Here is a 26505-nt window from a genome sequence, read left to right as displayed (position 1 = left end):
GGCTTTTTTTTTGGCTAACCAACTGACCAAACAAATTTTTAAAATAGACCCACTAACTGAAGTAATGTTGAGTTTTAAAAGAGCAATTTAAGAATTACTGGTGTCATACGAAAATGTTTGCAAGAGACATGGAGAATAAAAAATAAACAGACTGTTTATTAAACACATATCACATATCACATATCACTTCCTAATATAATCCTAGATAGCTAGATTAATATTTCTTGTATAATTAATTAATAATGTAAATAAAAAGTAGTTAATAAATAAAAATATTCACTTTATTCTACTTAAATAAAACCTAACCTCCTTTTTACATTGCTTTATGGTTTTGTTATTGCCGATTATGTTATCTAAGCAACTTTTCTGGAACATGACCTTCGAGGATAACAAGGAATTACAGTATTACTACTTAATAGTAATTATTACACAATAAATAAAACTAAGAATAGTTATTCATAATTCACAACAATTTAGAAAATCTGTTTTTCTGATATTACTTCTTGTATTCACTATCCAACATTGATCCTTTTTTATAGAAATAAAATAAAGATTTCAAAAACATTTGTATTTTAAAGAGATAAAGGTACAATAAATGATATATTATACTTTTTAAATTAAAGGCTCATATATAATAATAATAATAATAATAATATATTTTGTGTATCTACATGTCAATACACTAATTACAATAATAATTATAATGATATAATGATAATATTATAATTTATAAATTATATTATGTTATTAATTTTATTTTGGAATGTTTATTAGAATTAACTCCAGAGTAAAAATTAATTTTAACTTTAACAAAACCAAAGCCATTTTACAATAAATAAGTTAAGTAACATAAATATACAAAATTCATAAATTATATATCACATGCAAATAATAAAAAAAAAATTAACTAAAGGTGATGCCAAAAATATAATATACTAACAATATTTCTGTTAAAATAACATCACAATAAATCCGTAATAATAAAAAACATATACTTATAAAAATGGACTGAATTTCTAAATGGAAGGTAACATAAAGTTGAAAGAATACAAACAAAAAAATGATAATAAAACAAAATTATACCTAATAAAATTCATGTAATATACCATAAACAATAATTGTTAATTTCATAATTTTACAATATTTAATTATTTTCAATTAAAATAAAACCATAGTGATGAATTTGATAGAACAGACATTTATAATCAACATAAGTAATTTAAAATTAAATAAATTATAATGATAAAGGTTATTCATAATTATTTTAAGTAAATAAAAATTGAATATAAGAATTATGTTTCTACATAAATATAAGGGGTTATGTTACTTTTGAAAAAAAAAATATAAATATATTTATATTCCACTAAGTTATTACAGAATTCCCAATACATCATTTTTGATGTTTGTTTAGCAATTCTAAGATGTTTACTCAAAATCGTATCCAAATAGTGTATTTAATTTAAGTATTTAACTTATAAATAATAAATTGGGTAACTAATGTATAATTACATATTTTTGCAACAATTTAGATATGATTTTGTTTAAACAGAATACTGTACATTAGTATACTATAAACAGGGTAAATATCATATACCTATTTAAATTTGATACAAGTTTTTCAATAATTATAATTTATATTATATAACATGTAATATACTAAATATTGTATTTTATAGACATGGGAGTATTTATTTTTAATTGATTAAATATAAATATATTACAGTTATACCATATTATAATTAATGCACAGTACCTACCTTAATTATAATATATTATAAGTATATCTGATAGAGAGTGTCATAGTATTAAATAATTATATAGCTATATAACTTTTAAATGGATTAACAATATATTGTCTATTTAATATTTAATATTATATTATTATTACATAAAATAATATTATTCATCATAAAATACATAATATATAGTTTCTGTATTTGTAAATTAATAGATATTCATGAGGTAAACGAATAGGATATAATTTAAATAAAATTTTATTTTATATTGCACTTAATATTAAGTTAAAAAACTTAACAAGATCGTAAGCTAAAACTGTTACTTTATTCCTAAAGGAACAATCTATTTTTCATAGAACACACTTTTCTTATCTCTAAACTAGAGCTTGGCTATTTTTACGTAATAATCTAAATATAATACTTTATGTTTATTTTAAAATAATTTAGGCTAAAATAGGCAGAAATTATTTTGGGCATTTTTTTTATTTTTATACTTTCACAATATAAGTATAAATAATAGATTCTTTAACTAAATAACAGTAATACCTGAAATTATATTCATTTTGCCAATTTAGAGTTTGAAATTATGGCACGAGGGTTGTTGCAACGATGATAGTTATTATATGAACCCTTTATAATGTGTACACAATAAAAACTGTACATTTTGCTTTTCAGTCCCAGTTTATTTCCTAGAACAAATAATAATGAATATAATATACTAATACCTAATTTGTTTGTTAGATTAATTCACATGATTTTTTTTTTTTTTTTTTTATATATATATACAGAACATAATAAGTAATTTACCTTATAAACCAAAAGGATCTAAGACAGGCTGTGGTTGAGAGGTCTGAGTACTGGAAGGTCCAGTCATTCCAAGATTACCACCACCTACTGCACTACCACCAATACAGCTGGGTTGTACACCCTTAAGATATAACACAAATGTATGTAATAAAAAGTATACACAAATTATAACTCATAGTTTTTTTTTTTTTTGTTTTGTTTATTAAATAATAAATAATTCTTATAATCAACAAATAAATTAATTTAGGAGTATATATGAATATTAACATTTGAACAATGATGATTCTATTCAGTAATAAATATAAAAATATATAAGTTACTTTAATAATTAATTAGATTAATTAGATTAATAATACAGATAGAGGAAAAGGTAAACCCATCTGGGCTATACATAGGCCACAGATACACAAGAAGTAAATTTAGGCTTTGGTAGCTTAACCTTCCTTCTAGTGTCAATATTAGTTCCCCTCCTGAATTATTGCTGTTTATTTTGTTTAACAGGTTGACTGCCACATGGCCGCCGGCGACCACATATGAATTTGGTTTTACATTATTAACTTTTCTATGGCGCTTTAATAATGCACTAAAATAAGGACCATGGCGTAGCAGGAATCATTACAATTGTTCTGATATACGTTTTTTTCTCGCATTTTTTTTTTCAATTTTTATTTTTCTATTTTTTTTATTTTTTCCAAATATTTGAGGTATACAAATTTGAAATACATTGAAAAATATGCTTGGCATATAACAAATACCAATTGAATGACCGCCGGCAGTCATGTGGCAGTCAACGTGTTAAAGTAAATTGTGTTTATTATATTGAACTTTTGGTGAATATTATATTATATAATTAAATAATTTATAATGGAACTTTAGCCCCCTCAATATACTTTATTACCATGTGCTTAAGAATTAAATTTAAGCATATAAAATAATGAGAATTGGTAAATATAACCAGAATAGCAATAAAAGTATTATACTTAACAGCAAGTTAAAAATATTCATTACAACATGATAAGCTTATATAAATTTCATATAGATATTTATTTACATAACAAATGTACACGGAAAGTTTCAATAAATTATATTATATCAGTGACAAAAAAAAAATGCATTCTATGCAGAAAGTGAATGTGCAATGATAGCCAAAATAGCAAAGCTACTAAAATTAAAAACAAACTTTTTACAAAATCAAATATTTTGGTATGAAATTACCTTTAAATTTTAAACAAAAAATCATAAAAAAAAACTACGTAATTATTGATAAATTCATTTAAACATGCTGACTAATAAAGAAGCAATTTTCGAATAATAGGTTATTTAGATAAATAATAAATGGGATTTTCAAGTTGCATGTATAAAATTAGATAGGTATTTAATTATACCAATTCAAAAATATAAGCAACAGAGGGACAAAAATATTTAATTGAGACTCAAAGTTTTATATAATTCATTTTTAAAATTATTTTAACTAAACAAGTAATTAAAATAGCATAAATATAGTGGTACATGCTGCCACTGAAATAAAGCAGAGATGAGCAATTATAATTTACTAATGGGACAGATTTTTAACTTTTAATTCTTGCAAGCCGGATTCTATTCTTTTTTTTATTATTTACTTATAAAAAATCAAAAATATAAATTATGTGGCTAACGAGTTGCATATTAACCATCTTTGGTATAAAATATAAACATATTAATTTTTAATTTTAAGTATTTAACAGTAAAAGAAAACAAGTAATTTAAAATATGTTAAATACACATAACATTTTATTAGAGCTAAACATAGACCATATCCATAAATTCTTGTTCAATGTTATATTGAAAATTGAAATTGATTTAAATATTATAATAAGTATATTCGATGCAAGTTTATTTTAAAGCAATTTTACAAGTGAATATGACTTACCATTGGACCATAAGTTGATACAAATGGTGAAGGGTTGGACATCATTCCTTGACCCTATAAACCAATATACAGCAAGCAAAAAAATAAAATAATAATAAAAATGTATGTACATAAATAAAAACATGCAAAATAAAATGTATACAAAAGAAAATACCAAAATACAAGCATAGGTATATTACATAGAAACAATTCAATCAATAAAAATAGATTTTTTTAAGCTGTCTACTACAACTCAAACAAATAATTTTTTAATTTTATATTGTAAACATTAATCAAAATTTACTATATAGTACATACCATTGGTCGATAATTTGCACCAGTTGTAGCGGCCATAGGCTGAGGGCTCCAACCCATTCCTGGTTGACCATTTCCAGGTTTTGGAGTATTTTTAGGAGAGTTCCATTGAACACTTAAAAAAAAGAAATCCCAAATTAATAAAATCATTTTTATAGAATAAATATAAAATAATTACTTACGGTGGCGGTTGAGTAACTTTATTGATAGTAAGATTTTCTGCTAACGATGCTAAACTGCTATCTAAATCTCCAGTTAATACCTTCTTATTACCTGAATCAGGTGCACCTAAAATTAAATAACAATAATAAAATTAATTACAAAATATTTTATCAAAAAAACCAAATCATTTAAGCAAATAAAATATGATAATAATGGCAACTGAATACTGAAAAATCATATTAATAGCTAAAAATAATAATAATAACAATAAATTACAATAATGCCCATGCCACTTATATAATATAGCATTAAATATAAATATTTAAAAAAAAACCACTGAAATTTGTTCATGTACGGCCTTACAACATGTTAAGCCTATAACTTGTATTCTTGCAAAAGCATTAAATAAATTAAAATAATGTGCTACAGGGCAGTAATTGAGTGCCTGCCTTTGAAATAAAAAACTACCCGGAAATCAAGAAAATCATAATTCACACAACATAGAAGGCCGATACATATATGTCTGAATACAATATCATATTATATTGTATACCTGAAGCAATTGCGGCCATATCAGTTTTGCCAGGAGATCCATATATAGGTGGAGGAACACTTTCAGCAAGGAAAATATCTGCGGCCAAATCCAAAACCGGATTAGGATCAGGATTAGATGACGGAAGAGTAGTAGAAGGTGGAGGAGGTCTTGGTGGAGGTATTGATGCCCCACTAGATTTTCTGGACTGTGATTTTTCAACAGATGAAGGACTTGATTCAAAAACATTTGAATCAGAAAAAACATTTGAGGAGATAAAAGATGTCCCAGAACACGCAGCTTGAAAGACATATACACTCAGGGAATTTTTTATAAACATAATCTTCTATTCAAATGTTTTATACTTAGAATTATTAATTTACCTGTAGCAGTGGGAGCAGGACATGATTGGTTAGATTCAGGTTGACCAAAAACAGATGTAAATGATTTATCATCAACGAATGCATTGGTAGTATTTGTATTAAATCCATTGCTCATCCAGTTGTTGGCAAGAGGAGAAGATATATCATTTGAAGTATTTGATTGTGATCCTGTCATAGGATTTGAAAACATGTCAGCAAATGGATTACTTAATTGAAGTAAATCATCTGACGCTTTAGTTGACACCTAAAAAAGGTAAAAGTTAAATTAATTACTCACTTAAAAATATCTGATGTAATACCTGTGTAACCGGGGCTGGACATGAAAATAAGTCAACAATAGGCTCAGATGAAACTAAAAATGGATTGTTGACCGAAGCAATTGTACCATTTACAGGGCTGTTGACTTTGGCCTGGGAAGATAAGATAATAATTATAAAAAATAGTTTTAAAAAAAAGACTATTGAATAATAATAACGAAATAACACTATATTACCTTATATTGATTTAAAACAGCTTCTTCTTCAGCCAAAACAGCTTGCTTCAATGACTCCTCAACTCCATCCGCTTGCTGGGCAATTGTTCCAAAAGAGCTGCTAGTAGAAGAAAGGGCAGATACACCAGTCTTTACATCTGTCCGATGAGTGCTATATGATTATGTCAAGGATAGGATAGGAAATGGAAAATAAAAACAAAATAAAATACAAAATTCAAATAAAAAAGACAACCATAAAATAAAAAAAATGCAAACACTACAATTACTTATTTCTAAAAAAGTTTTAGCTATTTAAAGAAACTTAGTTATAAGTAGATAACATAGGGTGACCATATTTATACAAAAAAACAAAAGAAACAATAATGACTTTAGACTGTGAAAAATTATTTCACCCTTTTATATTTTTTATGATAATGACCTATTTATCTGTTAAACAAAGTGTATTGTTTGATAAGCTAAAGAGTAAAATAATATTATATGAAGTTGAACTTTGAACATGAACCCTATAAGCAAAATTACACAATTCCTAAAAGGCTTGTATTATATTTCATTAAAATCACTAAAGAAAGTGTTAGACTGTGGATTTATATAAATAAATAAAATACGAAATTTCAAAAAGTGTTGATATGCTCATCGTTATAATATTAGTTTCTATATAAAATTGCATAAATATGGTCTAGTGTACAAATTTCATACTTCCCTTACATTTTATTTTTGTTTAGAGACAATGGGATTAGAATGGGACAATTTATTAAAAACAGGACAAAATTTGTCCCATTAGGTCATGGGACATTTTTCTTAAAAAAATAACAGAATTGCTTTAAAAGGGACATATGGCCACCCTAAGGTAACATAAAGTGTTGTCTACAAACAAAAGTATAGATTATTAACAAATCATTTTTACAGTTTTTAATGGTATAAATATAAATGATTAATTAATACCAAAGTTATGTAATCCTATTGGTATTCAAAGGAAATATAATAAACAAATCATTTATTTTTTGCTTTTGTTTTATAAATTTTTATTAGAATTTTGTTAATTTAAATTATTGATTAATATATTTATACTATTATTTATTAACATAACATGTGTATCTAATGTCTATGTATAAAGTGACTATTGTGTACTAAGCAAATTAAAAACCAATAATAAAATATAGGTAAATAAACTAGTTTTAATAGTGTAACATACAGTTCCACAGTAGCAGCTCATTGGGAGAGGCATGTTTAACACAATTTCACATTTATAATAATAGAGAAGGAAAACAGTTATACATTTTTAAATATATCATTTTCATTTGTAGTAAATTGTTGTCTTAGTTCATCAAAAGGAACAATTCATTAAAGATATAAAATATATTATGATAAAATAAGGCAGAAAAATATTGCCTTAGGTGTACATTAGTTCTTTAATCAGTTAATAAATTGCAACATTTCATCAAAGGGAAATTGGTATAATATTCTGATTTAAATAATTGTTATCAAATCAATCTCAATCATTCGTTTAGCATAATTAATATGATTTAATGTGTTGTAAGTTTTGTAATTAATAGTTTTAAGAACATTTTTTTCTTTTTCTAGATTATAAGGAAGTATCTCAAGTATCTACCTCACCAAGAATTTGCTATACAGGTGGCCATTAGTAGTAAAGTACCAAGAACTAAAAACATATTATATTCTGTCTGAAAATGTATAAATCATTTGATGAAAACTTGTTTAATTTTATACAGCAGTAAGAAAATTTTCACAACATTTAACATAATTTATTACCTTTTTAAAGTTTAGTTTAAAATATATAAATCTGTTTTTATGCATGCAAATTAATAATTGGAAGCATAGAAGTGTAAATTTCTATTCCTATGTTATTCAAATAATATTTCGATAAATTTAGATAATTTTTTCTTCACTAGTGAACATGAAAAATTAAAAATTAAAACAAAAACTTCAATACTTTTTATATTTGTATACAAAATCTAAAATGGACAAACGATAATTGACAACTTTTAATGAATATTTAAATTGTATAAAGATTATATATACATTGTATTGAAACATCAACAGGTGCACCAATATGAAACTAACTAATAGGTAGGTAGTACTCTAAGGGAAAGCAAAGTAAAAATAATATAATACATATAAGTACTATATAATAACAGTATTCATTAATTGCAAGAAACACAAAATAATCTTTATAAGTGATAATGTTAAACAACTAAATTTTATAATATCTATTCAATTTAACTTAAATATAATACATAAATTAGTAAATTTTGATTTGTTTTATATAAGTCACTATAAATGTCCAAATTCCAGCAATGTAGGTACAAAGACTAGGCGAAATCTATATTTCCAGAAGTCACTTGTCTTTATTGGTAATCAGTATATCTTTTTGTAATTAAATGATACATTTAATCAATGTAATTTATTGGTATTTTCTAATTCAATTACTCATCAAATAGATTTTAAGTTAAATAAGCACTTATTAAGTAGTAGAAAGGGGTCATGTGCAAATTATTACAATAATTTTTCTTATGAACAAACAGATAATGAGTTGTAAGAACAGTCATCCAAAAATAAACTAAATATCTATTTTATGATTATTTTTTTTTTATTTTGAAAGTTTCAATAGATGTGTTCTACATACTAATCCAAATTTTTTTAGTAGTTTAACTTATGAAAATAAATAAAATATTATCAATTTTGACTATTCTCTAGACCAAGGATGGCGAATCCATGACACACCTGAGGATGCACGAGAAAATAATTTTGAGGGCACGCAAAACATTAAAATATTTTTATTACATATATATCTATAATATAAAAATCGCAAAAGTGTTGTAAGCGCATAACTCAACAACGCCTGGACCGATTTCGCTCATTCTTTTTTTGTTGTCAGGAGATATTTTTTTTTTATATAATATAGTATACAATATTATATAATATTTTTCATGGTAAGATTGAAAAAAAAGGTAATTTTTGACATTGAAATAATTTGCCATCCCTGTCTAGGCAATAACTATATTGTTTAACCAAATTAGTATTTATTGAAATGGCTAAATTCCGATATTTATGGTAACATTAACATAATGTAAGATAAGAAAAAAATAGGTGATTCTAATTATTATACAGAATTAACCAAATAATTAAGGTATTAACTACATGTAATGTATAACATATTTTAAATAATAAATTTATGGCTATTATAATGATATTGCACAAAAACAATTTCTATTTGAAAATACCTACTCAATAAAAATTATTTACTAGTATTATTGTAACATTAGAGTTAAATAATATCATATTTAATTAAATAATAAATTATTAAATTATTATTATTAAATTTAATTTAATAAAACATTGGTTTTAAAATATATTTATTTGTATTTTGCCAATAAAATATTAGATAGTTGTTATTTTTTTAAATTAATTGGCAACATTTGAAAATTAAAATACACCTAGTATGATTTTATTATTTATTTTTATATTATATTATTACAATTTTGAATTTCAACTAAAAATAAAACAAACTTGATTCAAAAATACATAAATTAATGTTGTTTTTCAAATAATGTGAATAATTTTTATAAGATAAAAATTTCTAACAAACAGTCAATTATTAAGTAAAGAACTACCTACTTAAATCACATTCAAACACAATTTTCTAAATAATATTTAACTATAATTAATAAGTACAATTGGATAAAATTTATATAATTAGGTCAAACTAAACAACAACACGCACATAAAATAATAAAAGGATAATTTGAGGATTTTGAAAAATTGTAATGGAAAGGATCTCATATATTTTTAATTTTAAAATTTATATTAAGGAAAAGTGATATAAAAAATATGTAGTAAGAAAAAATATTCATGAAATATATTTGTAAATGTATTAATGGAATGATTCATTTGATATAAGACACTCAATATTTCAGAATAAACAAATATTAATGAAAATATTGATTTGAGTATTTCAATCCATAAAATAAAATTATTGACAATTAGCTTATAATTTGTTTGATTTTTAAACACCATAGTACCTAATTCAAAAAATATTCTATTTTGAAAAAAAAATTTAAATATGTTTCATTAAAAAAGTATATCAATATTAATAGTAAAATAAATTATTTAAAAACTTTGTTTTACAATTTAAATTTATATAAAAATTTTGATTTTTTTAATCATGACAAAAAAAAATTATCAAGAAGAGGCTACTGTGATAACATAATTTATCATTGGTTGTCAAGTACAAATGAAAAATGTATCCAGTTTTTGTGAGTATTATTTATTTAGTTGATATGGTAATGTAGAAGTAGGCATTTTAACATAAAATTAGTCTGATAATGTAATTATATAGTTCACCGGTTGCTAAAGGCAATCTAATTACTATAACATTGAAGCATTAATTTCTTATTTCTTATTATTTGGTTATCAAAATCAGAAAAATTATGTATAATATGAAACATAACATATTTTAAAAATTTGTTCAAGAAGTTAATAATTTTTAGAAATAGTGAGTGTTTTACGATAAATGGTTCCATTTATGATTCAAATCTTATAGCTAAATAACTTATTTTATTATACATTTATACCAAATGTTAATACGACCATAAAGTATGTTTTTATTTACGCACAAATGATTGTAACATACTACATAATATTACTTTATGGTAACATTAAATATGATTTACAATTAAACCAAAATTAATAATTTTTATAAAAATATAAAGTAGTTGAAATTCCAAAAGATACAAGTTATTTATTATTAGTGAATTAAAATAAATATGATACAGAATAATATAATAGTTAATAGTTAACAAAATAATTTATGACACATTTTCATAAAAAATAAGAAATTATGAAATAATAAGGTTTTAACATATTATCATAATACTTTTATTAAATGGTTAAAGAATATGAAATTTAAATGTATCTTTAAATAAAATATATTAGGAAACTTTAAAATCATAAGCTCATGTGTAGTCTTTGTAACAGTCTTACAAACACACAGCATTGCAAATCTAAAATTCAGAATAATCAATTTAACTAAATCTTATTAATATATCATAAGTTTTTTTTATGTTTTAAATTAATAAAAACAATTAAACACTAAATTGCTAATAACTTGCTAAACTAGAGTAAAGTATATTTATATTTAAGTATTAAAAGAACTAACAAGTAAGTATGGTATTTTTTCATACAAACTGGTAATAATAAAATTCATTTACATATTAAAAATAACATAGCAAAATAGATTATTCTGAATGAGAGATTATGGTATGAGTATTAAGACGGAATAAAACAAAAAATGAGAGTATGACATCCTCATAATATTCCATATCACATTCATTAGTCACATAAAAAATAAATAGTAAGAAAAACAATTCTTTACATACCTTGTTGCTTGTGTGGGAGTGTTAGCTGCAGATTTTTTGCCTTCAATAGAAGCTAAATGTTGTTCTAACGCATCCAATAAGCTACTCGGAGCCTAAAAATATACAAGTAATTTAATTATATAAATAATATTTAATAACAATCAAATGATTGAATTTAACATACTTTAGTCAGATCAGGGATTTCACCCTTGTCGATTCCAACATTTTCTGCCACTTTGAGAAATTCGCCTACACGATCCATCCTAATAAGAAACTTTTTGTACAAGTCCAAAGCATCCCGGCATTGCTTTTTATTCATATCAAAATATTTTTCTGAGAAAAAAAACAACATATTTGTGTTTAATATACAAATATAAAGTATAAATAAATAACGATATTACATTTATCTAGCTATTTGAAACAGTGATGAGCACAAACTATGTTTGGTTTATGCAATTACTAATTAATAAAAACACTAAAATGTTTTATGTTTATATAATTACATATACACAAAGCCTACCTAGAAAAGCATCTAAAAAACTAAGTTTAATTGAATTCATTACATAGCACTTTGGATTGGGATATTACTACGTAATATTGGAGGTTTGAAAGTTATACAAATAAATAATTATCATTGGTAAAAAAGTAATTGGTATTATTACAATTTTTAGAATGTTACAAATAAAATTTAAAAAAATATAAATTTGTAAAGGAACCCTTCTATTTGTAATTATTAGGTAATTCAGTTAAATAATACTATTAAGAGTACCAAACCAACAACCAATTTTAATTCCCTTCCATTTTTCCACATCTAGCTGCATGATTTTGTTCCAAAACACAGTCTTTTCAAACAGTTTGGCAAGAAATTTTATATTCATTTCTAAATTTTAAATATTTAGACTTTTGTAGTTAAATGCCCAACACTGTTTTAAATTAATTTATCGTCATATAAATACCTAAAAGGTTAATGATGCTATCATTATAACCAGCAAACAATCGGATCAGATCACGAAATAACAACATGAATGCCATGTTAATAACACCATTTGTAAGATCAGCAGCAGAACAATCAAATTCAAGTAATGCATCAAGTTGTGATTGTAAAACTGGTAATGTTTTTAATAGTTTTTCTGAATTCATGGTGCGTAGTACTCCATCTTCTTTGCTAAAATTAAATGAACAGTATTCAATAAAAATAATTAAACAATTAGATTAAATTACAAGAGCATAATATAAAACATTTTATTATAATAATTTGTTAATGATAATTGTTTTATTAGTTTTATATTAATACCTTCTTTTAACTTTACAAAAATCAAATGCCACAGTACGGTAAGATAAAGCTTTTTCATTTAAGTATTTTGAATAACGTCGAATAAATGGTGACATATCATAACCTAAAAAATAAAAAAATAAGTATAAACATTTTGAACTAATTATATAATAAAATATTACTTATATTTAAAAAATTATAAACAATAAATACCTACTTAAATTTATTTTATTTTTTTTACAAGATTTTTTTTTTTTAATTAACTTAATTTGTTAAATTGTTATTCTTACCAGATCGTACTCCGACAGGTCCTAAATGTACCAAGCATAAAAATAAAACAAGCATATTTTTAATACTAATTTTTCTTCAATTTTATCATTAATATTTTATATATTATAATATTATGCCTAAAAATTTAACATTACTAACATAATTTATAATTATTCACCTTGTAAACTGCTTTTATCCAAAAAATTGCTAAGTTGAAAGGAACTATTACTGGATGCCAAATATTGTGTAAATCTCTAAATATACATAAAATATTAAAAAACTATGATGAAATAATACAAGAATTTGTATACTAACCTCGTTCCCATAACACATTAAATGATGAACTGTGATTAATGATTTAAATACTACTACCCAACTGGCATTTTGTGACCGTTCAATTAATAGATTGGCAAGTTGAGGAATTGACACGTTTGGTTCATTAGTACAATGTATCAAGTCTGAAATAATAAATAATCATGTTAGTCGATGGTTTTTTAGGGCATTAAAATCACGGCCTTAGTTATAATTGTGCGTATTAAAATTATATTATAAAGCTGTTACAAACTATAACACTCATTAGTGTATAAGGTAATTAACGATAAGTAAATAATTAATATTACTGGTATCGATATTGAAAAAATATCAAATCCACTAACACAATAGGTATACCAAATGCAAGCCATAACAATTTTGTGAATGAAAAATTAAGTTAATATTTATTTTATTTCAGTTTCATGATACCCTTGATGTCTTTCTTTCTCTTTTAAATAATCATAATACAATATAAAAATATCGTTTTTTGTCATATAATTGATAATATTCATTGTAGGTATATGTAATCATAAAATTTAAAAAATGGGATTCTAGATATTACTCAATGAACCTAATAATATTTCCTTTAAGTTTAAGGGGATATCGCAACCGCATGTGTTGTTTCCGTCTTATAAACGTACGACATAATAAATTTTCGAGTAAATTTATATTTAAATTAGTGAGTTATGAGTGAAAAATATTAAATATTTTAAAATTATCATAATTCACTTACAAATTAAAATATCGTACAAAACCAACAAGAGAACACAGAAAATGTTCTTACCTAAAAGTTTGATAATAGGTCGTCCTAATATCAAAACATTCAAAAATAAAGACACGCTATTGAAAGTGTGAACGAAAATTTACAATGTCGTAAGTGTGTAAAACGGACACAACACATGCGGATGCGACGTTCTCTCAGCAGCAAATAGCAATATTAATATAACTATTATAACTAATTACTTATAAATAAAATATATTATATAGATATACATCATGCAGGTATATAATATGATACCATAAACATATTATAACAGACAACAGATATGTTTGGACAATTTTCTATAATTATACAAACAATGGTTTGTGATAGATGTATAATACATTTATTTTACAATAATGCGTTTTACGAGGTGTTTTGACAGTTTTGATTATGTATGATGTATACAAGATAAATAACCGAAAAAATTGCTTCGATTTTCATAGTTGAGAATGATGTTTTCAGATAGAAAATTGTGTCTAATTTTTTTTTAAAAGAAGTTAAAATTAAAAATTCCAAGTATTTTTCAAAAAAAAAATCAGGAAAAATAAACAAAACATATAAGATAAACTGAAATTTTTACGCAAATGCGATATTCAACTAAATTTATTTAATATTTTTGTTTTGATGCAACTCATAAATGAATAACTGTAGCAAAAATTTTCACCAAATAATTATATGATCATTATAAATACATAATATAGTTTTCAAAATATTCACTCTTTTTGACTTATTTATTGATACTTGAAATTTCTTATATTCTTTTTAGTTATTTTGTTTTATAAATGTCGATATTTATTCGCTGGGTAAGGATACTTGAAAATTTCATACGAGATCCCATAAAAATTGTTCTTACAGATAATGCCTATGTAAAAATATTAATAATACATCATCACAATTTATTTTATCAAGCATTTCAAGTTCAAATTTTAACAAAATCACATGGTATTTGAACTAGTATGATGAATTACGGTTATTCATTATTTTGTTATAGTTTAAAACATCACCATTCATGAGAATATACGTATACGTATACGTATATTATTATATTTTAAACACAGAATATTTTTAAATGCTATGTCTTCGACAAAAATTATTTCAGACTACCGCAAGTTTTTCTAATAGAAATATCAAAAAGCGTAACACAAAATATATTTAGTAATTAGTGATTATACTGACTGTCTCTGTATCCTTTTTCGTATTCATCAATGATACATCAATGAATTATAATTTATCACATCGTCACAACGATTGTATAGTGACCCTCTCGACACCTACCGTACCCACTTGCCATTTTTATTTTTTATTTGTTATTCTTATTTTATATTGTATTAAAATCTAAATAGTTTATTAAAACTTTTTAAGTAACCATTTAGATTGGAATTAAAAGAAGTTATAAATTTATAATCAGCAACTAGTATTTATATATTTTAATTATAGTCAATTCTAGCTAATATAATATTTTATCGGTTATGGGTTTTATACTCTAATATTGGTAACATACGGTTACTACGGTCATACGGGGTTCGGCCTTATCCTTAGCATAATACTACTTTAGTATACACTATACACCAGACTTTATAGAAATAATAAATACAAAAAAAAACCAGGACTTTGTAACCAACACAATAAAATTAAGTATAGTTATCAGGTTGTCAAAAAAAAAATCAGATATTGAAAACCTGTTTGAATATTTAGGAAATCAATATATTATCTAAATTTAAACTCGAATATAAAGTATTTAGAAAACACGTGTAGTATTATTTTGTATTAAAATTGTATACAATCATTAGATTTTTGTACTAATTTGATAATTTTACCATAGACTACAAATATTACAAATATAATATATAAAATATTATTATCTATGGTATAGGTCAGATGGCAAATTATTTTAACGCTACGGCCTACGAGCCAAAAATGATCTTTTTTTTCGAACATGCCATGAAAAATATTATAAATTAAACTATTTCTATATTAAAAGAAAAAAATACCATAATCTTATTGTATAATTAATACTTAATAGATTAATATAAAAAATATACTATATACATGTATATAAATTAATATGTATAAAAAATATTTAAATTTTTTGCGTGCCCTCAAAATCTTTTCGAGTGCCATGGATTTGCAATCCCTGGTGTTACTGTTTTAAATGTATATTTATTAAATATTAATAGAATAATAAACATAATATCTTTTAGTTTTGAAATAATACAATTTTTAAATTTTTAATTATAGTATCTATTGGGTATTTAATTTCGGGTTTTGACAATATTTTGATTTCGGGTGTAATTTTAAATGGGTATACCTCCGCCCTAAAATGTTTGGATGAATTAAGTTCTTCAATAATTATTTATCTCCACCCTATACACCTAAAAATAATTAGGTCTATAAACACCAATGTTGAGTATATTGACTGAATTGGGTATTTCGTAATTTGGACGTAAAGCACAAAAAAACAAATTCATATACTAGCTAATTGGCTATTAATAACTATAATAAGTAATAACCAAGATAATATTACTTCATAGCATAGACTATTTTAGATACAAAAATAAAGATAATAAAGTGCTGTGTTGTAATGTAAATAGTATTTACCTTTATAATATAGGTAAAATATAAAATATAGATTACCTATAGTTAACTACAATACGGTATGCAAGTATGCGACTATATGATCACAATTAAAATACTTATATTAGTATTTTATATTTCTCCTTTACTGTCATTGTTGTTATAATTGTATAATTTAATATCTTGTTATTTTATATTTAAATTATATTATATAATATATTATTATATTTATATTTATATATACGTACTTTGCACAGTAATATTAATTTTCAAAAAATCATCCCTTCTCCCTACAAACACTAACCAATTTACACCATTTATATAGCACAAGTATAACATATAATATGATGTATACCACTGAATTTTATTTAATTTCAATATTTATCAAATAATAAAGTTTAAAATATGTGTTTGTATACTAAATAATATATTGTATTATTATTTATTACTTATTAGAGTACAAATCAGACAGACAGGATACAGAAACTGGGTGTGGGACATTAGTCTGTTCGTTCATTTCGACAGAAGAGATAAATGAGCAATGATAAATTATAAAAGTATAGTTTTGGATAGAGCTAATGTCGTCATGTCGATATGAGTTAATGAAAATAACAATAATTCTAATGTTTCGTGTACAACCTTCATTTAAAACCTTAAAGTATGAAATTTTAATTATAATGAAAAAAATCTAAAAATAAATTTTTATAACATTATGATTTAAAAATTAGGAAGTAGTAATTATTAAATAATTCAAGCATTAACGAAAAAAATATTTAAAATTGTATTTAATTAACAACAGTTAGTGATCAATGATTATAATATCATCGCATGTAGGTACTAACAATAAAGTATATGTTTAGGCTATAAAGGTGACTACACAGATGTAAAAAAAGTAAAAACGCAATTTTAATGGTAGATTATATTTTTGAACAAATTCTTATGGTATGTGTAATTTTGCAAAGAAAAAAAACTAAATAAAAAATATAATCAAATAATTATTTTATTGTAATAATTTAAAAATTATATACAAGTTAACAGACTAGATTTTGTTTGAAAAAGTCAGTAGTATATTATTTTAAAATTTAAATAATATAAGATTAAAAATTTAATGATGATAGCATTAAAAAAACTTAATACTTTTCAATCGTTTTTATAGAACATACTACAAAAAATTTAATTTGTTCGCAAATTGTGAGCTAGTAATTAAATGTATCTACCATTAGAACGCTTGACCATAATAATTTATATAAATATACAGCACTATTTTAGTAACGTTATTCCTAAGTGGATTAAAGAAGTGATTAAACACTTAAAAATACGATTGTTCAACAATATAGGATAACATGATATGATTTTTGATTAAAAGAATGTATAAAGAACATTTTAAAACTTAAAATTAAATATTTAAAATTAAAATAAGTACGTCATAAATTATTGTAATGATGAATCTATACTATAAAGTAAGCTTAAAATATTTAATTGAAATATACATAAAACTTTTACATGATATTTTAATTTTTCTATAAATTAAATCTGCTAATGATTGTTTAAATATTTAATCAGTATTTGGATTATCTTTCACATGTTAAACTTAATTTGTATTTATTTTTATTATTTTACTAAAAACAGCACAACATGAATGGTTTTCATCATGGGCGGATACCACTATAATTGATAAACCTATCAAATTAAGTAAAATTGTACAATAATACAAATTATAAACATTATTTGGTACCACATACCTAATTATATCAATCAAGCTGAGGTGAAAAGTCAAATTTAAAACGGTCAAAATTTAGGATCAATATTATTATAGGGTCATCATTATATTAACAAAAACACATTTAGCTGAAATCGAAGGTTATATTCATCAAAGAAGTTCATGTTGGATTCAGGATTGATACTTGTTAGTTTTGGGATAAACAAGATTATACAAATATATATCCGAGTATGTATCTGTAGCCAAGTTACATTTTAACTAATAAAATTTCCTACTGGGAAATAGAAATTCAATATTTCTAAGGTCATGTATTTTCTATTTTCTCCCCTTCACAATCGATGACCTAGTTAAAATTGACGTTAATATACTTGAGTTACTATGAACGGCTAACAGGCACGATTATCCTTTATTACAATAAAAAAACAAATGTAAAAATTTTTGTTAATACATAAATACTACCAAGAATACTACATAGTACATAAATTAAAAAATATACGTATGGTACTAGCAAATACATTTTTATATATTTATTAGGAAAAAATATTTAAATTTAACAACTGTACTATAATCACCGGTCTGAGGCATATTTTTGGGTGATTTTTCGGTGGATGTCCAAAATCATTATTGACCCGATGAAATTCATATAATTCCGGTGTATTACAGATAAACTATAAACTGAACTTAAAAATATAGCTCAAAACATGTCGTCAGGTCTAATAAAATTAATTTCACTTATTGTGCAGTGCAGTTCAAATATAAATACTCGTATTTATATAAGAATGAGTAAAATACTAATACATAGGGCAATTAGTATTTGGGATCTGCGGTGCCCAAACATCCGCAGATCCACAATCCTCCCCCCCTCCAAAAAAAAGTCATTACACCTGGTTTAAAATAAAAATTAATCATTTTAAATCAATTAAGTACTTTTTAATCTTTAAGTTATTATAATATAATGTAAAAGTAATGTAGGTACCGATTATATTTTTCGTGCTGAGTAAGACACAATTTTCTTTCACTTTCAAATAGTTATATTGCTTAGGTATTTAGTTATATATTGTTTTAAGGGCTACGGCGACACTGCCTACTGTACTGTAGTACTGTACTCAGTACACCGTGTACTGACATTAGTAGGTGCAGGTTTTACCTTTACTGTACAGGTAAAAATCACTTCCCGCCCGACTATAAGGGTATTTGAATCACATTTTATTTACCTGTTTTTTTTTTAAATAATATACTATTAATGAAATATATATTTTCAAAAAGTAGGTAATCGGAGTTTGAGCTACAAATTTATAATATTTATTAACTATAGATAAATAAAATGATACGGAATATTTCTGCGTACATCGCAAACGCGTTTTCTAACATAAGCTCACGATAAGCAAACAAATATTTATAATTATTAAAAATCAATCATTTTTTTTTTCTTGGGCATTATTATAAATTAAGAGATAAATTATGAATTCTATCGCATTTATTTAAAAAGCTAATTTTACTCGTAATATTACCCATAATATTATTACTACATTTAACATAGACCGTAAATAGTTATTTTTAATATCACGATATTATTTAAGGATTACGCTTTTGGCTATTTTTATTCGTTTATTTGATGACAACCTACAATATTATCGTCGAAGGTGATAATTATAATATATCATTGGCTAATAAATTAATTTATTTCAATAAAGTATACATTGCTACAGCTTACGAGTAAAGGGTTTCATATAAGTTACAGAGATGAACCAAATTATATGTATATATAAATAATATTTATTATTTTATTAAAATATAGTGGCAAATTGCCTAATTGCAGTATACCTTTTTGAAAACAGGTTCATTGTGGACTAATTTTGGATTTTCTATATAATAGGAATAGGCGAGGATCCAGATCATATTTACGGGGGGGGGGGAGTATCTTGAATAAAATTTAAATTAAAAACGCGATCGGCAAAACAATGCATTTTATCAGCTGACGAAAGAGATCAGCGCTTGGATAGGAACCAGTTAATATTTTGAATACAATTTTATGACATCTACAATATATTTATTTTATTTTTAATACACAATAATTTACAAAAATTAATAGGTATTGGTTATAACTTTAATGATGATTAAAAATTAGTAATTTATTATCGAAATTTATCATTATTTATTCTTTTTAATTTTATATTTTTACATTACCAACTAAAATTAATATTTTTATTTTTTTATTGTGTACCTCAAAATATGAATAGTGTATCACCATAATACAAAGATTGAGAAACATTTATTTATACTATAATATCAAGGGAGCGTAGCCCCCAAAAATGCCTATTTTATTTTATATTATAATAATAATATCACCCTGAGAAAAAAACTAGAAAGATAGAAACAGTAATTTATTATACACTGATAAGCCTGTTGTCTTCTGCATTTCCAATGTATTATAATATGGTAAGTTCAGATAATGGTTCAGATTGTGTCTAATAAAATATTTTATAATCTGTTTAAAAATAATTAATAAATTGGGAATCGATTATCAAATATAAAAACAAACAGGTCGACAATTTTAAATTGTTTATGCATTTTAAAATGTTTATAATTTGGTTTGAAATTAAGATATTAAAAAGCCTAACCTAACTTGCAAGGTTCATTAGATAACATTTTTACATGAAATATTGATAATTAAGAAAATTCACTATGGTATTAAGCATACAGAAATTAAATAGATTTTGCCGTCCTCTTAACTGTTGTAAGTCTTATAAATAAGAAAATCACCATTATAGAATGTCAGTTGTTTGTATATTTGTAACTATAAGCCAAAATATTATTATTACAATCATTACACATGTAGGTACACCTGTGTTATTTAATCTAAATACACTACAAAACTTCACATTTTTTATTTCAACAAAAAATAGGTATAATTTAAAAAAAAATAATTATCTATTTTGTTCTGTGATGAAGTTGAATGATTGCATTTTATAAGTTTGTGATGTGTGTAATTAATTATATTTTATTAAATCAAGTTTTTATTAAAAAATACAATATAAGGTTATAATTCTGATTATTATTTTATTAATACCATAAAGGTACCTAATACTGTATACCTAAGTAATTTATAGACACAATATTTTTTTCTTTTAATGCATATCTAGGAATGTTTAGTTTATCATTTTGTATTTGTAATTAAAAATTTTAATTATTACAAGTAAATTAACCTAATATACATGACCCAATAGCATGCCATTCCACAGCAAACTCAAATCAATGAGGACCAGTATAAATAATTCCTACCTTACATAAAACAATTTATGAAATCACTTTGATTTATAACCCTTATAATTAATTCTGAAATTAATTTATGATACAACAATTTTCAAAATACTATATTATACTTGTATTCTAAATATAAATAAGACTTACAGTAATGTAGGTATACTTCAAACAATAAGTATTTACAAATTATAAAATAGATCTGGTGATAATAACCTAACCCTTGATGTTGACACATATATTAATTTAATTTAAAAATAATAATAATAGATATTTTTAGTAGTTTGTTAAGCTATTTAGTTTTGCCCTCTAGATATGTATAACTCCGTGTATTTATATTATTATCTATTAAATTATTCATTTTCTTGAATTTTCAGTTTAGTTTTTAATTAATATAAATGTATAAACTTATTGAAAACATGTATATCATAAGCTTTAATACAGACAAAATCACTTAAATATCAATGAATTCATGAATTTTTAAGGATCAAAATATTTTGGTATTTAATACTTTGTTAAATAACTACATGTCTAAGGGTAGTGTTGAAATCCAGAAGTGAAATTCACCTTAAAATGTACTTGTATCATAGTTAGCCTACTTCTATTATAATAGCTATAATAGCAATCTATAATGATAGTAAAATCTTGTTCAGTCGAGTCTAAATCACTCGAATTTTAAGGGAGGTAAAAATTAATTTGACTTTTGTATTTTAAATTTTTGGAGTTACAAATATTGCATTGTGTATAGGAATTCCATAGGAACAAAAAAGTTATCGAGGTTTTCAAGTTATTGAAACTCGACTGTATTAAGTTATGTCTAAGGAATAAGTATATAAATCTATACTTGGACTAATAGTCAAAATTAAAAAGCATATTTGTAATTATTAATGTCTACTATTCATAATCTTTTACATAAATATGAAAATTATGACCAACCCAACAAACAATTAGATGAATAAATGTTAGTGTTTAACATTTTTAAAATAATAATGTATTACAAAATGCTTACTAACCAATATGCTATTAGTCTAGACAGAAATTGTATATAGATACACAAATTGTAAAAGTGATAGGAGTTAAACAAAAAATGCGGATTTTCTAATAACCATAAACATTAACATTCTATACAAACTTTAATTTCGATTATTTTGTTTGTATTAACAAAATGTTAGCCACTAATAAAACAATAAATAAGAGCGAATAGCCAAGAAGATACCTACCTATTATTATTATTATTATGATTAACAACTAATAACAATGACTGCAAAAATGTATAAGAAATTAAAAATATACTTGAATAGTTCTTCTCACGTGGATTGGTTTTCTAACCGATAAGTTAACTGTTTTTCTCAATTAATGTTAAATATTATAACATAATATGATATGGATGATTTAGAAATTGAAGGCTGATTTAAATTAAAAACAAATTCATAACTATACTTTTAGTATAATAGTTAATTTAGTTATTCATCAGGTAAGCATGTTGGCTACAATATCATCATTTTCGACATGCACTATAAACTGAATATTTGTTAATAGCCTATTTGTAGTATAATCATCAAAACATAAATTAAAAAAGTAATTTTTTTTAAATCTTTAACTTTATTTTTGGTTAACCAAAATTGTGATTTAATGTTTAATATTTAATAAGAAATAGAATTAGATGCATCATATTAATATAGGTAGATACTTTATAGTAAATAATATCATTCAACAACTTGCATCCAAAACGCAAATAACTTGAATAATTCTTTTTTAAAAGACCTTAATAAAAAGTACTAGTTAACCAAAAACTTGAAAAATATTTTATTCTTCAATATCAATAAATGTTGATTTATTAATTTATTCAGTAGTATAATACATCAGTGTTATAATATAACTAATTGAAAAAGTTTTAAGGAATAACCTGTGTGTAATATGAAATATTTAATTTTCCCTGAACAATCTACTTAATTTTGATTTCTAATTTTAATGATTTTTAGTATTTAACACTAATACATTTAGCACTAGAAACCCAAATAAATGATTTAGGTGTAAACCAAGCAAACTCATTGTACTTTTTTTTGGAACAATCAATAGAATAAATATTAAACAAGAACTTTTAAGTAAATTTAAACTAATAGGTAAACTATACTTTAAGCCATAATTTCACTAGAAAACAAAATTAAATATTTTTTTATAAAATTAACACTTCATATTATCTTTCTGACCATTTCAAAAATTATCTAGTATTAAGCTAGCAGTGTACCTTAACAGTGTATTTATACCAGACTAAAAAATAAAAATAGGTTAATCCAAATTAAATCTATACATAATAAATATAATTCTTAAAAACGTTGAAAAAAACTACTACTGGGTACCTAGATAGGTAATATAAATATGATAGTTATCAATTGGTACTTTTCTGTTTTTTATTTTTTTGTAACAGATATTAATGAATAATAATGACAATAATCTATAAAAAATAAAATGATTAATTCAGAAAAAAATATCGATAATTATTTACAGAGAAATTTAGATTTAAAACCAATAATTATAGTTGAACTATTATTAGTATCGTCTAAGTACTAAAAACACCTACAACTGTTTTTTGCTCTATACATGAAAAAAAATACTTTAGTTATGTTAAAATCTCGGTTAGAATAAATTAAACAACACACATGTACCTAAATAGGCATTTAAGTTATATCATGGTTAAAATGTAAAGTAAAATATATGAAACTTTTGTCAAAAGAAAATTAACTTAAAAGATTTTTAGCAGAATAATACACCTGACTTAAATAAAAAGTATAGAATCAAAATAATTTAATAGATATGTACCTACCTAATAAAAATTAAAATAACAGATAATTATATAATTGATTTTTACTTAGATTCGAATGAGGTACCTAGATTATGTTATTGTAAAAAGAACTAAAAGATAAACATGGATAGATACCTACCTACTAACAGATATACCTATTATTTATTTAAATAGGTAGCTAAATTTAAATAAATCCTATATTATGTTCCTATACATTACCTATTGTTTAAAAAAATTAGTACCTATTTGTTTAGTAAATAGAAGTTTAATGTTTAGTTTCTCTAACAAATAACATAGCCTATTTAACTACCCATATATTGGAAAAACTTATGATGCTTATTTATCTTTCACATAAACTAATTATTATCAAGATAAGGGTACCTATTGAAATTTTCTGAAATAGTCATTTGAATTAAATTATGAATATTTCAACTATTTTTTTATTATATAAAGTAGGTATATTGTTTTAAACCAGAATAGGTAAACCAACTTATTTTAACGATTAGATCAAATGATGCATACCTACAACATAAACAATAACCTAGTGTTTTTACAGATTACAATATTCTTAACACCCTATTACTTTCGTACCAATTATTTGCCAAAAATATTAGATATTAAATATTATTTAACACTTTTCCTTCAATACTTTATCAGTTAAATTATTTATCTAATATAGATTTGAAAATTATTTTTAAATAAAACATGGTGCTCGAAAGTTGCAATCATAACTACAACACCTACTTATTGGCTATTACACTGTATATCTGTACCTATCTATCTTTCATAAAAATAGGTAGGTATAATTTAAGTTGTATTGCACATTTGCTCTCAACCGTGAAAATTACAAATGATTTTCTATTTCGAATTATAGTTTACGTTTACGTTGATGATTATTATAAATAATAAGTATGCACTCACAATCCAAGTGTTTCTTTTTTGGTCCGATCAGCTCTTCGGTAGTGGCCTTGCATACGGACTTGGCCAAACCTTGTCCAGCTAAACTGTGTCGAGCAGCCAATAGCCTATCTTGTATTGTTTGGCCGGCCATCGCGAACGATTCTTCGAGTATAAGTGCTGCGCGGTTATCTCTCTCTCTGTTGTTTAACCGTCAGATAAACTGCCTACCTAGGTGGGTTTTAATGAGTCGAATCGAAAAAAAATTGTGATCGATCGCTTGGAAACGGATATACGAACGATTTTGCACGTAAGCGATTTTTTATCCAAACCTTAACGCGTCGTTGAGGAGAGAAACGAATCCTAATTTTTAGCTAACGTCAAGTGTGATGGACTGCCGTCTCAGTCTGCCAGCCAGTAGCCTGTCGCCGACGTTCCTGATAATAATAATAATGACAGCGATGAAAAAACACAGTACACACACGCACACGCACTACTTATCACGGTTCAATAAGACCGTCGTCAGATTTGTTTTGCCGGTAGATCGCAGCCACCTCGTCATCTGTAGACGAGATTATATTATACTTGGTGGTGGTTAGGTCGTTGTTTTTGTGCAACGCGAATGTTTGAATTATTCGTCGTTTCCCCAGTTCCCCACTGGCCGACGTGCACGGAAGGACAGGATAAAATGAAAAACTTTATACGGGGGGGTGCCGAGATAGAATCCTGTTCGCAATTTCGTAACTCACGAGTCACGAGTCACGGGTCACTGCGACTGTAGAACTGTTCAGTGTTCACTGTTCGGACTTTCGGAGGAGAGGTGGGGTTTCGCACCCGTTCGCAGGCGCGAAAATATTTCGAAACCGTCTGCGCATGCGCAAGCAGGGTCATGGTCGAATATTATTCCCATCCCCAAAACAACTTCACTGTTATCACTTATC

At 24.4% G+C, this 26505-nt stretch overlaps 1 protein-coding gene across 11 annotated transcripts; it reads right to left on the bottom strand.

The window, feature by feature from the left end:
* Positions 1–630: 630 nt before the first annotated feature.
* LOC114126031 (phosphatidylinositol-binding clathrin assembly protein LAP) lies at positions 631–26357 on the bottom strand. Of its 11 annotated transcripts, XM_050206505.1 has the most exons (19): positions 26059–26356; positions 25897–26001; positions 25589–25791; positions 13550–13692; positions 13413–13488; positions 13255–13275; positions 12986–13088; positions 12648–12856; positions 11876–12024; positions 11713–11804; positions 6317–6467; positions 6123–6233; positions 5824–6067; positions 5462–5740; positions 4929–5034; positions 4750–4861; positions 4453–4506; positions 2544–2664; positions 631–2425 (listed from the first exon to the last, which is right to left on the bottom strand). In XM_050206505.1, exons 3-18 carry the CDS (start codon positions 25716–25718, stop codon positions 2545–2547), a joined length of 2100 nt encoding a protein of 699 aa, XP_050062462.1. In that variant the 5' UTR covers positions 25719–25791; positions 25897–26001; positions 26059–26356; the 3' UTR covers positions 631–2425; position 2544. The 11 variants fall into 11 exon arrangements, with proteins under 11 accessions (XP_050062462.1, XP_050062457.1, XP_050062459.1 ...); XM_050206500.1 differs by having other exon boundaries at positions 25589–25795; positions 25897–26356; XM_050206502.1 differs by having other exon boundaries at positions 25897–26356.
* Between the last annotated feature and the right edge of the window lie 148 nt (positions 26358–26505).

This window comes from Aphis gossypii, chromosome 1 (assembly GCF_020184175.1).
Source record: "Aphis gossypii isolate Hap1 chromosome 1, ASM2018417v2, whole genome shotgun sequence".
Classification (NCBI taxonomy): Eukaryota; Metazoa; Arthropoda; class Insecta; order Hemiptera; family Aphididae; genus Aphis; species Aphis gossypii.
Note: the sequence above shows the minus strand (reverse complement) of the source record. Positions and strands in the feature narration are given on the sequence as shown.